Genomic DNA, 14,362 nt, shown 5'->3' with positions numbered 1-14,362 from the left:
ACTTGTATATCCTAATATGACCATAGGTTAACTTTAATGGTTAATTTGGAGTGAATTCTGTGTTTCCCAATGAATATGTCCTCATTGAATCACTAATCAGGGAATGCTACTAGCAGCCACCATTTTTTGCATGTGTATTTATTTTGAGGTGAACTTGCACTTATCATGCTCTAAGTTGGCATAATCCTGGTTTCAGCAGCATGTACTTTGGTTTTGGAATGCAATTCAGCCGCTGTTTTCACAATGTATATCCTTTGATGCACGAGTCAAAGGTGATTAATACCACCAGCACTTTCTGAATAATCTTTATATACACTCAAATTTGAAGTGAGATTTACTGCAGAATGAAATTTTAATGCATATTGGTTATCTGAATATTAAAAAATGGCATAAAATGAAAAACAAAATTAAGAGTGATTTTTCATCAAAGACAAAAAATATTTCTTAAAAAGAAGTAATGATGAATTCATGAAATATATTAATTATTTTTAATCCTATTATTGATTACTAATAATCAATGTTTTAATGGCAATTCCAGTTTGCTTATGCTAAAACATATTATATATATATATATATACATATATATATATATATATATATATATATATATATATATATATATATATATATAATGTATATATTATATATATATAATGTATATATTATATATATTATAAATATATTCTATATATATTATATATATATTATATATGTATATTATTTATATAGGGTAAGTAGTTGTCACATCGGTAGCTAAATCAACGGGAAAAGGGGTAAAATGATTAGTTTTGAATTTGCCATTGATGAAAGCTCTTTATTTTTTGTAGCATGTAGTTTTTTATAAGTTAATCATAGGATCATTTCAGAATTCCAATTAAATTTTGAGAGAATTCCTATTTAAAATATTTGGATCATATTTGATTTTGGCCTATTATTCAGTTCCATTATGTATTCTCATCAAACCAAATACTGCTAACCTAAAGCATGACAAGTACAGGGAAGGTAGTTCCAAGTAGATATTTGAAAATTTACTTTTGTAATGGAATTGATTTTTTCACAATGGAAAAATCTGGAATACATACATTGTGATGTTATGTGTGACTGACATAAATTTAATAAATCATTATTCTTTCTTTCCAACCTCATGCAGTATCAAAGCATTTTCATCTTCATTAGTGAGCATATGTTGTGCATGATCAGCTTGCATTGTCAGGGTGATGTCTTTAAATTCATCAGGAATAACTTGAGCATTTAATACTCTTTTGTTGTACCCTGTAATGTTCAACAATAATTTAAACTTAGTGTTGTGTAATTCATTTATGTATCTATCATGAGGTATTACATTCATCAACAACATGGCAATCTTCTTACACTCTTTTAAAAAAAATATCTTTGTTATAAATATAGGGAATGTCTATTCACGTGCATACTATTTCATTGTCAACACAGTAAATAGTTTCTTAAATAAATAAATACGGTTGATTTATATTAGGATGTGGCAAATGAGTGTTCAGTTGAGAGAGCATATAAAGCCTAAACCAAGCCTTTTAAACTAATCACTGAATAAGCAAGTCGTTACAGATATGTACACTATATTTGGATTGAAGGTATGACCTTGCAATATTTCATTTGTTTAAAGTGTAGCATTTACAGGGAACATTTGGTAAGTAAGTATTTCAGCCTTAGTTCTTTTAATTAGTATGTTAAAAATCAGCATTTTTAAGTCTTTCAGCTTTGTGTGTGGCCTTCTCTTTCAAATTACCAAATTTATTCTATTCTTGTTGTTCTTCCTCTGTTTCCTCCATCTGTTGACCATCCTTGTGCTTCTTTTCTTTGTTTCTCAATTCAAGGGCCAATTTGTAACCTAACTCTGGTCGTCTGTCCCTCCCTTCAACCATTGCCTTCACCTATGAAAAGGAGAAAGTCTTTATATTCCACATGACGTTACATTAGTTGCTCGCATATCAAGGATGAAAAATCAACTGAAGCACAGGCTTAACATGGCAATTATGTACTGTCAAACATCTTGAGGGCAGTGTATCTCCTCAATGCTTTTGATTACACTATTATCAATAATTAATCATTTTTTATGTCAATATACACATTTCAGTGGCAAGCAATGAATAATTAATGTCAAAATTTAAAATGGATTATCTTGTTAATTTAAGGAAAAATGTTAATTCATGTTATCAGTTCAGATTTTATGGAAGGGGCCTTTGGATTTTTTTGAGGAAATCTGTTGGTCCCTTTTTATTCCTTATATAGTATGCAACAATGACACAATGCTTAATATGTGAAATAATCAGCAGCATAAGGTTTATACAGTGATGATATTCTTATCTAAAAGATAAAAATTATTGGTGAACCTGACGCAATCTCAATTATATTATCAATATTATTGCCCCCAAGTAGAACTTCCATTAGAATCTGAAAAATGCACAACATAGTACCATTTACAGGTAAAAAATATTTCACCTCTAATGCATTATAGAACCGAAGTGGTAAATGTAAGCATACGGAAACAAGAATGATTGGATCATAATGCCATTGAATGTAAAATGGGGATAACATTCTAAATATCTGCTGAGCTGTAGTAAAGAAACACTTGGCTTTATTTAATGATAGTGAGGCAAGTTGGATGTTTTTTGCAGCTACAGGGAATGTACATTGTACGAATTGAATGGTGATACGGAGGGGATATTTTTAGCTGTACATTAAATGAGTAGGAGAGCATCTAGAGAGTGATGATCTAGATTCAAAGTCACTTGTCAAATGAAAAGTTGCTTGTCAAATGAAGTAGTCTCATAAATTTTTAGTTTCAGATAACAAATTGTGTACTTTTGGAGATGATTGTTGTAATTAGAACCCATTAATTACCGAAATAAATGCGAATTTCCACTGGCTGCAAAGGTTCTTACATCATTTTCAGGTGCAGGATGAGTAAAAGTATTGTCTAATACAGGATACACTTCTATCTGAGAGGAAAGGTATTAGACTGGGAAGGGGTGACATCTATAGGTGTTAAGAAAATTGTTATCCTACAAACAGAAATTCAAATTCCCTCATATAATTCTTTAACAGAATGTATAACTAGTAGAAAATGGCAGTTGCTGTCATTCAGGCAAATGAGAATAAAATATTGTAGTGTTGACCTCAGGGGTCACTCGAGTATTTTCGTGACAACAGCTGCACACCTTTTAACAGCACGGACAAAACCCTAGGGAGCAGGGATTGAAGGGAGGGGGGGCACCCCACCTGACTCCTAAGTGATGTTCTGTCCACCTTTTGCTCCCTCCTCCTTTCCATTGCCTTCCCTTGGGGCAGCCTGCATCTTGACGCCCCCCCTAACTAGTTATGTATCTCATTCCAAATGGACCATGCCTTCTCCCCAATGTGGATTCCTCAAAGTGCAGGAAATAATTCCTTCTCCCTCCAACAATGAGTGACCTTAATCCCTTGGCCACAGTGAATACCAACCATGCTAAGAGCCAGAGTTGTCTGTATTTTTGAACCACCATTAAATTTGGGATCTCACAATTCCTCTGCTTACCATTCCCAAAGAACCCCATCCTCTCTTCCCCTATTTCCATTCCTCTCAGGTTAAAGTGTATATTATTTGTACTTATCATGCATCTGAAGATGATTCAGTACATAGATACCTGGTTGTAATTGGTGGAAATTTGCAATTATTTTGCCATAAATGAGTCAATAGGTGTAGTTCACTAGACATACCTGCGAAGAATTGACTATAACACCATGGTTTGAAACAAGATTTCTTTTAGTTCGTTCAATGTCTTCCAAGTCAACACCACGGCAGCAGTCATCTACAAGAATTGTGCGGTATCCTATCACCAAAGCATCTGCCGCTGTAGCACCTGTTTGTGTGAGAGAGAGGCGAAATTGATTACTGAATTTCGATTAGGTTTATCTTGTGAGTAGATCATTTGGCTGCCAATTGGAAGGCATTGGTCAGTTCCCAGTGACTTCAGACACCTGTAGCCTCACCTTGGAGGTATGATGTTTAGTCATCAGATCTTTCTGAGAAACGGTAGATGACACAGAGGGAAGAACTGGCCACTATATCCTGATATGTAGATTTTACATGCCATAGGCCTTAGTGTTGGAGGCCAGGTTCTACCCTCGCCTATCAAACCAAACTTCGGGTGGACTATTGTCGTTGGTGGATAATGTTACTGGTGAATTTTACCGGTTAATACCAGAGGGGTGCTGTATCTGCCAGATTAAATATTAACTCCATAAAAATCTGTCATCCCTTTCCAATAATTATGTGACCCCAGGGATCCTTGGGTAGAGGTCATCTCTATGGCTTACGCTAAGAGAAAGTCTATTATGGTAGCAACCATTAAGAAAGTCTTTCTACTTAGATGCTGAGAAATGACTATGTGGTATTTTAAATGATTGATATTCCAGTAAGCTAAATAAGTTCCAGTTAGATGTTCTAAATTTGTACTCTGTGCAACAACTGTGTAAACAAAATATCCAAGGGCTAACCCTTAAGAATCTACTTGGTGCTTTCAAAACATACTCTGCATATATTTTGATGCTTGGCCTTAAGAAAGCACCTCACACTTTATGATCAAGCATCTGAAAAGTGATCACGTATTGGCCTTTGTAAAAGCTGCATGCCTATGTGCATTGTACTATCTGCTCAGTTTTTCTGTACAGATTTATTTACAAACACACATTCAAGGTGTGAGAATTTGCTCTTCTGAAAAAATATCTCGTACCGAATGTAAAACCTGAATATCGAAGGCAGCCAGTATCCCTGATAATGAAATAGCAAATCTATAATGTCTACATCTGTTTTATATTTTGGGAAAGAAACTGCTTTCCATTTCATGTGAGTATGCCATTTACATGAAAAAATATGAAGCCATTGGTTGAATGGGAAATGCTGCAATCTTTCAGTGAAGGATCAATATTGCTTTATATTTGTTGGTTAACCATTGAAACGTATTCAGACAGATTCTGCATGTGTAACAGATTCCATATTTTTTATAATGAATAGCTTACCAACACATATGTCATATGCAAGACCACAAATGTATATGTCAGTGGCATTCACTTGCTCCAGTTGAGAGACAAGACTTGTTTGTGTCATTTTCTTGTTGTCCCAGAAGACAGAATAAGAGTCAACTTCTGGGTTAGTTCCTTTATACACCATCACAGAATTTTCTACCACCTTAAATAAAGGAAAATGTGAAAAATATTAATATCTAAATCTTAAGTTAATTGGCAAATAGAATGAATGGATATGCTAGTGATTCTATTCATTTATAAGTTCAATGTGCCCACTTGGATATTGTTTCACAGACAAATTGCTCATTACCAAAATTTGATACTTGTTAATTATTTTTGAGTTTGTGGACCATCAATTTTCAGTTTTATATGGTTTTAAGGGTGTATTACAAGAATATTTAATTGGTATAAAATATCAATCGGTAATTTTTTTGCTTGCATGCATTTTTTGAATTAATTTTCGGTAAATTAAGCATTATGCATTGCTGGATATTTATGTAAATATAATAATATTATATAATATATCAATGAAAATTGTTTTACCCACAAATGAATCCCTTTGGCTTAAATATAACATATAACCCAAAACTGAATTTCATGATAGTGAGCTTAGTTGCATGTAAATTGTAAGAGGGAATAAGTTATTTTATTTTTAAATTGCAGTGGGCATATCAAGTTGCAATCAAGGGGTGCAATTGCGCACATTCATCTTCATAGAAGGTATATCCATGAAAAAATTTACAACCTAAAAAGATGAAGGCTATATTCATCGAAATATGCAAGTTTGAGTCAAATATTTAGCTTAGCTGAACCATTTAAAACAGATGGCTCACATATTAGGAATCCTGACTCTTATCTTACATGAAGGTCCCATTTCAGTGTATTTCAAACCCTCTCCTTCTTAAAAATATGTTATCCTCATAACTTCCACTGCCTTGGTCACCTGTTTACGTCTCACCTTTAAGTCCTTGTGTAACTCAGCTCCCCAAGACTCTTGAACACAGTGCCTTGGCCAAAGCTTCTGACGAATTTGTGGTGGGCCCTCAAACACAACAGTGTCAAACATTTTAGCCTCCTCAAATGAGACCTGCAAAAAGAGTTGGGGTGAGAAGTGTGGCAATGGTCATCTTGGCATATATACTGGCAACAGAAAGGGTACTGCAGATTGGTGAAGTGATTGTGGCATACTTGTGGCCATGAGTCAGAAATAATAAAGTGAAGTTACAGTTTTTGTTGAAGTGTGTAGCTATGGCTGTTTTACTATTTAATGAAAAAGGAACTATTCAAACATGATTTCAAATTATTACCAAGTGTTTTTTTTTGTAAATGCAAAATGGTATGACATACTGGCACCTTTTCTGATGGTCATACTGTTGCTGTTGTTCTCCTGTTTTTTAATAGATGAATTTCAGGATCACTGAAATTTTTTAAAACAATTTCCAGTTGGTTTCAAAATTATAATGGAATTTTAAGTTTTTGGGAAACTCATCCATGGACAGTGATATCCATTTTAATTTGCCATCATAGAGTAGAGGTAGGTTGGTAAGTATGAATAAAGAGTATGAAAAGAAAAATATGAAACATAATTAGACTTTTGTAACTTGGAACATATGTATAAAAATAATTATAAACCAAAGGATTGTGTGAGGGAAAATGAATGATTTGGTGGATCTTTATGGTTAGGTAGGTAGATACTTAACTAGGTTTCAAAATTAAGAAAATATATTAGTTTTTGTGGTAATTTCTTAGATTATGGTTGTTTCAGTTGTTGCCCATTAAAAATGTTCACTTATTTTTACATCTCATATTGCAACACACCTAGAGAGTCATTAATAATCATAAATAGGAATAGTCTATACATAATTTCTAATCTTGGGATTAATTTTATTCTTACTGGACTTGAAGAGTGTAGTTTTCGCTGTGCCAAATTGTCAAAGAAAGAGACATGATCACTTGGATGCCAGTCTAAAGAGTAGAATACAGCATCAAATTGCACAGTATCCAGGAGTGCATTAATAGGCTCTATTACCTGAAAGTAAACAACAATACCTTTTGATTGAAGTCCTTAAATATTAACTGTAATCAAGTTAATAGCCATAAAATTATATGAAATGTAATATCTTAAAGTGCTTCGAATTGACTAGAATGAATGTGGAAAAACTTCTCATTAATGCCAAAAATTAAGATGTATGAATTCATTATTCAATGAATGTATTATATTTAGACTAATAGGTAGAATAGTGCTTATTAAAGAATGAATTAGGTATTTAACAGGAATAAGATAGAACTGCTTTCATTTCCTTATTAGAGGTGAATTTTCAATCAAATTTACAAAACCAATCTTTTTAAATTCATTGAACCACCCTGAACACCTTGACCCCATTCATTGGATGAAATTAAGCACTTCATGACCACAAGGGACAAATATGTCATAACTGCTTACCATATTTGATGATATTTAAGACACTTTTTCCAAAATAATGCCTCAAAAATCACTCCAGAGTGTGAGGCCTACCACAAGACTAAAATTATCCCCAACTCTCACTACTATATGCTGATTTTACTCCATATGGTCAGTACTAACTAGCTCTTCTACAAAATAATATAATTAACTTAAACAATGTTCTTGTTATTATTGGATGGATAATAGCAACTGACAAAGTAGCCAATGAAGAGGCACTTTGTTGAAAAAAAGTGCCATTCAATCTCATTGGATGTAAAAACGTTGTTTCCTGGTAATTCCCTTTGGAAATCAAGATGCATCTTATATGCTGTCAAATGTGTTATTTCTAAAAAAAATGCTATCAATTGTATATCTGTGGACTTTTATTTTTCTGTAAAATATGCAATTATTTAACAAGTGGAAACCGTACTGTTCAAAATTGTCTGTACCTTCCTTTTACTCATTATTTATGTATATAGACAATAATCAATATACTCTGTGAATTAAGATCTGGTGCTTTCCCAGCATATTTGCTTGATGAAGTTTTTTCGGGTCTTCCACCGGGTCAGGAGTTCAATGTTGGCCGACGTTTCGATGCCTTTCGATTATCATCCTTGAGGACGATGGACTAGTCAGGCATCGAAATATCGGCCAACATGGAACTCCTGACCTGGTGGAAGACCTGAGAAAACTTCATCAATACTCTGTGCATATTAAACCCTTTCACTTTCTTTTAAGGGAAGCTGGATATTTTATCCATTACATTTGGAAAAAAGCCCTATTTACCGGTAGTTTCTATCATATACATGAATTAAGGCAAGAGTTTTTTTGAAATATTAATATTGTTGTTGATGATTCAATGCCTATCTTAGAGTTTAAGTAACAAACTTTTAGAAATAATTTGATTTCACACGTGGTTTATTCCAGAGCAATATCACGTACTACATTCCACTATATAAATAATGCTTATTCTCTGGGAAAAATAGATTTATTGATGGTACTTGTGCAAATGCTAAAAATTATTCAAAATACTCTCCCCTTGCATCAATGCACTTGCGGAGAAGTGTCTGCTATGCCTGGAAGGCACCCTGAAACTCCTTGCCGAGAATGTCTCTCGGGAACATTGAGTAACAAGCTTTTGGATGTTTTCCATGGCCTTTCAATGCTTTCCTTTCATCTATCTCTTCAGTTGGGGAAACAGAAAAAGTCACACGGGACCAAGACCAAGGAGGGACTATAAGGGGGCTTAGGGTGGTTCCCTGGGCCCGGAAGTTGATAACGATGAAGGACATGTGGCTGGGGGCTCCATTGCGCTGCGTTACAAATTTGAAAAACACACTTCACAGGGAGACATATCTTTCCGCTCAGACTGCTTGGAGCAAACTGGCAACTGGCTGCGTTAGAAGGGCATACCCTGAACCACATTTCCCGACCGGGTTTACCACACTGCCATGGATAGTCACGCCACAATAAAATCATGTGCATTACTTTCATAATAGACGATGTGTATGTTAAAATACTCAATTCATTTACATACCTCCTCTCCATTCTGCTGCGCTGAGTATCTACTAATGTTGAGGGAACCTGAGATGAAATCATTCTGGACATCCACCGCCAGGAACACATTCACTGGACGGACAATCTGTTCAATAGAAAGGTATAATTTTTATACTTAAAAGTACACAAATAACAACAAAGAAACCATAATATGCATGTAACCAAAACCATAAAAAATAATGTAGTTTCAGGTGCTATTTAATTATTAATCACCATTTTGTATGTAGTTTCAAGTAATATTCTTTAATCTGCCATACATTTATCCGCTAAAATTTTGCAATTGAAACTAACCAATGGTTGCTGATGATGGATGTTATAATGGAAAATATAAGTTAATTTACTGTGATCATATAGAGCATATTATCTTCAAATAAAGGTATGCTCTCTCTTTCATTTGCTGAATATAAAAAAATTCTACAAGTGAAACCTGACTGTGTGAGGTTTATAGCACACAAGTCATCCATGCTAGTGCAGGCAGTAACTGAATTACTGATTGGAGGGACTGGGTTTTCTTCTTGGTGATGCCTCTAGGTACCCTCAGCTTTACCCACACAGTGCCAGTTTTCTGATCCCAGGTCTTCGTGGGAAACTACACGCTGCACAGAGAAATGAACTAGTCCCCCTGCCTGCATTTGTGAATTTCTCACACTGCACAGGGCTATATGGCGAGTTTTATCCTCACCCATCAACCCAACTTTTGGGTTGATTACAGTGGTTATATAGCATATGCAGTTATGATAATTCATAAAACTGTCATTTATTATGCCATGTACTACTGCAATTGAAATAAATCGTTTTAGAAAATGAAAGATGTGTAGCCTTGGATGGGTTTAAGAGGAATTTCATTAATTAACATGGATAATTCTACCTCTCTTAGAATTTCTGAACTTTTGAAAAATTACCATTTTAGTTGATTGGGCTATTTATATTTTATAATGTAAAAATTGTTCCTTAAATTGAATATTTATACCTATCAATGAAATTCATTCACTATTATTACATCAAACTCAGGTAACCCCTGCAGAATTATTCTAAGGTTTAGGAAAACATGAGAAAATATTTTTATGGTCTCATTCATAGCATAAATGAGGGAGGAAATTGGCCAGAAAACTTAATTAGATCGTTATTAATTTCATCCCCAAATAAGGAGAGAGAGCAGTACTGGCTCTCGTCCCCGCTGCTGTATATTATTGATTAACTATCATTCCAGTAATCCCCACTATCCTTTCATCTGATCTCACACAACCCTAAAAACATCTATTACATCTCTCGCACTATATTTTCTAATCTCCCTTTCCTCAACATCATCCCCTAATATTCCATGTCCCTATTCTAACTGGTGTGGTTCTAGTTTGTGTCTTCTTCTCCGCTGCTGTTGTCAATTTCACTTTGCAAGAATTTTGTGAGATGATGACCATGGATGCTTTGCCTCTCCCACTTTCAGCCATGACAAATGGCCCAGTCATATGAGTGCAGTAGTTGCCAGACACCATTTTAAGGATTAGGAAATTTTGAGGGAGAGTAAAATTTAGGTTAAAGAGACGATTTTAAGTTTTAAACCCACATTATCAATTTTCATATGCTTGGCTCGGTAGTGTCTATTGCGATTCTTAATCTTTGATTACTTTAATGCTAAGCAATTGAAATAAATGCTAAGATGTAAAGTATTTCGACCCACAGGGGGGAAATAGGTCTTTATGTGCTTTCATTGTTTCCAAGTTGGACTGCATGCAATTGATTGAATCAAACCTCGTGATTAAGACTTTCGAGCTTGTCGGTTTATTTTGGGTAAAATTTGGAGGCCCCGAGTGAATCAATCGCTTTTCAAACTCTCTACGCTGTAATGAATCGTCTTCGGCTCCGTTATTGTGTTCTCATAATCTCGTACCCTCCGAAACAACGGCACAGCAATTACCCCGCTGGTTATTTTTCTCCTCTTTTCGATCGCATCACGCGAGGGAAGGAGGGTGCTGATGGCCGACAGATGAGTGGAGGGGGTGGAAGAGCCAGGAAAGGAATCGGAGGGAAAATAAAGCAACTTTTCCTCATCGGGCGCGAAATATAAAGGCGCCGTGACACGCAGGGCGCGAGGAGGAGTTTTGCTTTGAAAGGAACGGGTGTGTGTGTGTGTGTGGGAGATGGAGAAGGCGCGGGGAAGGAGGAGGAGATAGGGACGGGGGATGGTGTGAGTTTATTGATAACCGCGGTTCTGAAGTTCGACCGTGCGCGGACCGGGAAGTAATTTTTCGGCGGGAAGACTCGAGAGATTGCCGTGTAAGGCAAAAGCGAAATCCTAGGGTTTGTGGGGGGGGGGGGAGGGGGAATAAAGGGCGAGGCGTTCCCTCGCCTGGCCCTTTTTCTCCCTCCCTCCCGCCCCTTTCTTCGTCACGAATGTGGCGGGGGCGATTCCGTGGCGGCAAGAAAGCTCGCGAGTGTTGGTCGTGATCCATTGCGAGAGAGGCAGGCGACTCCTCGGAAGGCGGTCACCCTCCTACGCAACCTTCCTTATGTGAAAGGATAACGACGGCCATCGAATGCTAGCAATTGCTCTTTACAATATATCTTCCATCGTTCTATATTTATTCGTTTCCGTTGGTCTCCTTTATTTCGTTTTATGTTGGTATTTCGGGACTTCGTTCAGCCTCGCCTTCTTTTGTAGATATTTTCTTACGATAAAAGTGGGGATGATGGCCACGCTCTTTGAAGAGGGGTTGGTAGCGACTTGGTTCATTCGTCATATTGATTCTCATTCTTGAACTACTGAATGAATTCGACTCAAATATTTTTACTTTTCCTTTTACATCATTTTCTCGGGATAAGTTTAATAATCGTTTCGAGGCTTGCGAACTTTTTCAGCGGCGCGAAAATGTAAATAGTTAACTCAAATTCGTCATTTTTGATTGCTTTCGTGAAGCACCACAGTCAAATTTATTCATTCATATGAACAAAAACAAATATTACCATAATCTGCTTATTTCTGTCCTTCAATTTTGGATTAATCATAACTATCACATAACAACCAAAGAAAGAGGAAATGAAAACTATTTTTGCATCGATGACGCCGGTCAAAAAAACATGAAATGCTAAAGAAGTAATCATTGAGTAGAAAGATAGCTGGTTCTCATAATGCCAGTACTAATAACTGAAATTTATCTTGATTTTGACAGTTGTTCCTCATGCGAAGATTTTTATTACAATTCAAAATAAAGCGTGCCATTAAATGGTGCTGAAGTGTGCTTACTCTTTCTCAAATACAATTGCTTGTAGTTGTAATTTGATATTTTCCCTCAAATTAGTTTATGTTTTCTAGGTACTATGTCAATAATTATCAGGAAGGTGACAAAAAACTCAGCCACGTTATTATTTATATCAATAGAGTTATTACGGAGGAAGGAGAAATATACGACAAAGTCACCTATCACATGAGTTCTTTTCTGTCATAAAGCTCCAAAATCGCAAAATTAGCCCAGCAAAGTAAAAAATGCGTTGGAAAATTAAGAATGTCAAGAATGCTTACTAAGGGATGCTTTTACAGACTGTTGGAAAGACTGGGCTTTTTTCAGGGTCATAGCCGTAGACCCATGACTCATCTCCAATTATTAACTTTTTTAGAAAACCTGGATCATCGTTTGTGGCTTGGAGCAAGTCACTGCAGCACGAAGTTCTTGACATAGACGAGACAAGAGAGAGTGCGGGGACTAGGCAGCTGATGACCGTTCCAAAGAAGGACTTTGCCGATTGTTTTGGAAAGTGGAATAGTGGAATGCTGGGATACGTGTGTGAGGTCCCAAGGGGAATACTCCAAAGGGGGCGACTAAGGCCTCCTCATCACTCTAGACAGCCTATTTTTCTCATAATATTGCATGGCTGGATAGTTTCCGGACATACTTCATAGTTATGTAGTGCATATTTTCACTACATGTGTGTTTTGTTAATGGGAAAGGGTGGACGTTCAAATTAATACCTGGAAGTTTTAACCTAATCTTATCAAAGTGAAATAATTTTGAGGGCCAAAAAGTTGCAGTTGCCTCGCTATTTTTCTTGTTTTAGCAAATAAAATAAAATATTCAATTCACGAACTCTAAGCTTATTATTTTATTTGAGAAAAAGAGATTCACGGTGCATTCTGGTAGAATTTCGGAGGAAACGCCACAATAAAAAAGCAAAAATTCGTTTAATGGTAATTTTCACCGTCTTAAACGGGATTCGAGCATAACTGAACTGCATAAATAGACTTACTATCTTAGATGCAAAGAAAAACATCATAAGGCACTGATAACAAATTTAGGAACTCCTTTTATTTATTCATGGCAAGTTGAGAATTTTATGACTTTTTTAGAGTTTTCACTGAAAAATCTTAGAGTTTTAGTCACGTAATACAATTCTTATCTCAATTAAACACAAATTACTTGAGGCATAGTTTGTTAGTTTTTTTTCAATGGCCCTGAGCTTCGTGATCTTAATTAACTTAAAGAATATGTATGTATTTATTTTCTTTTGATGGGTTAACAGCATTCCGATTCAGACATTGTGCTTAGCAACAGTGTTCAAATATTTCAAAAGTCTCAGAAAAGAGTTCACCGTCGTGACAGGAGTCCTGAGGCGTAGGCCGTATCCCTTGGTTTCTGTTTCGATACCGACAGAGGAAATCAGCCGACACGCTAACTCGCGGCGTTGAAAATTCACGTAGATGCAGGCGCCGTGCTGATGCCTCACCTGCCGATGTATATGACGGAACGGCGATTATTTCTTTCTAATATGTCGCAAGTACAATCCGCAAGATTTAGCAGGTGCCTTTGTAATTATAAATTAAATTTAATGAGCCTCATGGCCTCTCATCCGAAATTGTGTAGTGATTGAATGCCCAGGCCCCTTCTTGGCAGCCATTGAGGAACTGAACGGATTTTCTTTGTATTTTGTCAATTTCCGAATTAACATTTTCTGGCCTGGGTGCCGAATGCTCACAGCACATTTAATGCGAGCTTTAATAAAGGAAGAAGTCTGCCTCTCCTGCATTCTCTCATTTTCTCAATCTTTGCGTTTCACGAGGGTGTGAGTGGTGCACTTGCACAACCCTGTATTGTGAAATACTGTAAGTCGGGGAAAGGGTGGAATCTAAGTTGAGATAAAGGATTGATAGCATTAGAACTCATTATATTATTAATTATTACAATAAAAATTAACAGAGTGGATCTTAACAAAAATATGCTTATGAACTGGGAAAAAACTTATCTCAGGGTATCCTGTTCCAGTTGGACCCTCCTGCAAGTAATTCTTCCAGTATATTTGTCTTTTAATTCGCGCATTAGCCGTAAATTTTAG

At 35.9% G+C, this 14,362-nt stretch overlaps 1 protein-coding gene across 2 annotated transcripts in view; it reads right to left on the bottom strand.

The window, feature by feature from the left end:
• Positions 1 to 736: 736 nt before the first annotated feature.
• Positions 737 to 14,362, bottom strand: part of Naam (Nicotinamide amidase) — a 59,090-nt gene continuing 45,464 nt past the window's right edge. Inside the window, exons 4-10 of one of the 2 annotated variants that reach the window (XM_071593244.1) lie at positions 9,021 to 9,125; positions 6,935 to 7,069; positions 5,999 to 6,127; positions 5,035 to 5,203; positions 3,733 to 3,875; positions 1,763 to 1,907; positions 737 to 1,272 (exon numbers count right to left, since the gene is read on the bottom strand). In XM_071593244.1, coding sequence (XP_071449345.1) covers positions 1,773 to 1,907; positions 3,733 to 3,875; positions 5,035 to 5,203; positions 5,999 to 6,127; positions 6,935 to 7,069; positions 9,021 to 9,125 — 816 coding nt within the window. In that variant the 3' untranslated portion in view covers positions 737 to 1,272; positions 1,763 to 1,772. Of the gene's footprint in view, positions 1,908 to 3,732; positions 3,876 to 5,034; positions 5,204 to 5,998; positions 6,128 to 6,934; positions 7,070 to 9,020; positions 9,126 to 14,362 lie in introns of both variants that reach the window. The other variant, XM_071593243.1, reaches the window with a different exon arrangement.

This window comes from Hetaerina americana, unplaced genomic scaffold, assembly GCF_022747635.1.
Source record: "Hetaerina americana unplaced genomic scaffold, ioHetAmer1.1.p SCAF_54, whole genome shotgun sequence".
Lineage (NCBI taxonomy): Eukaryota > Metazoa > Arthropoda > Insecta > Odonata > Calopterygidae > Hetaerina > Hetaerina americana.
Note: the sequence above shows the minus strand (reverse complement) of the source record. Positions and strands in the feature narration are given on the sequence as shown.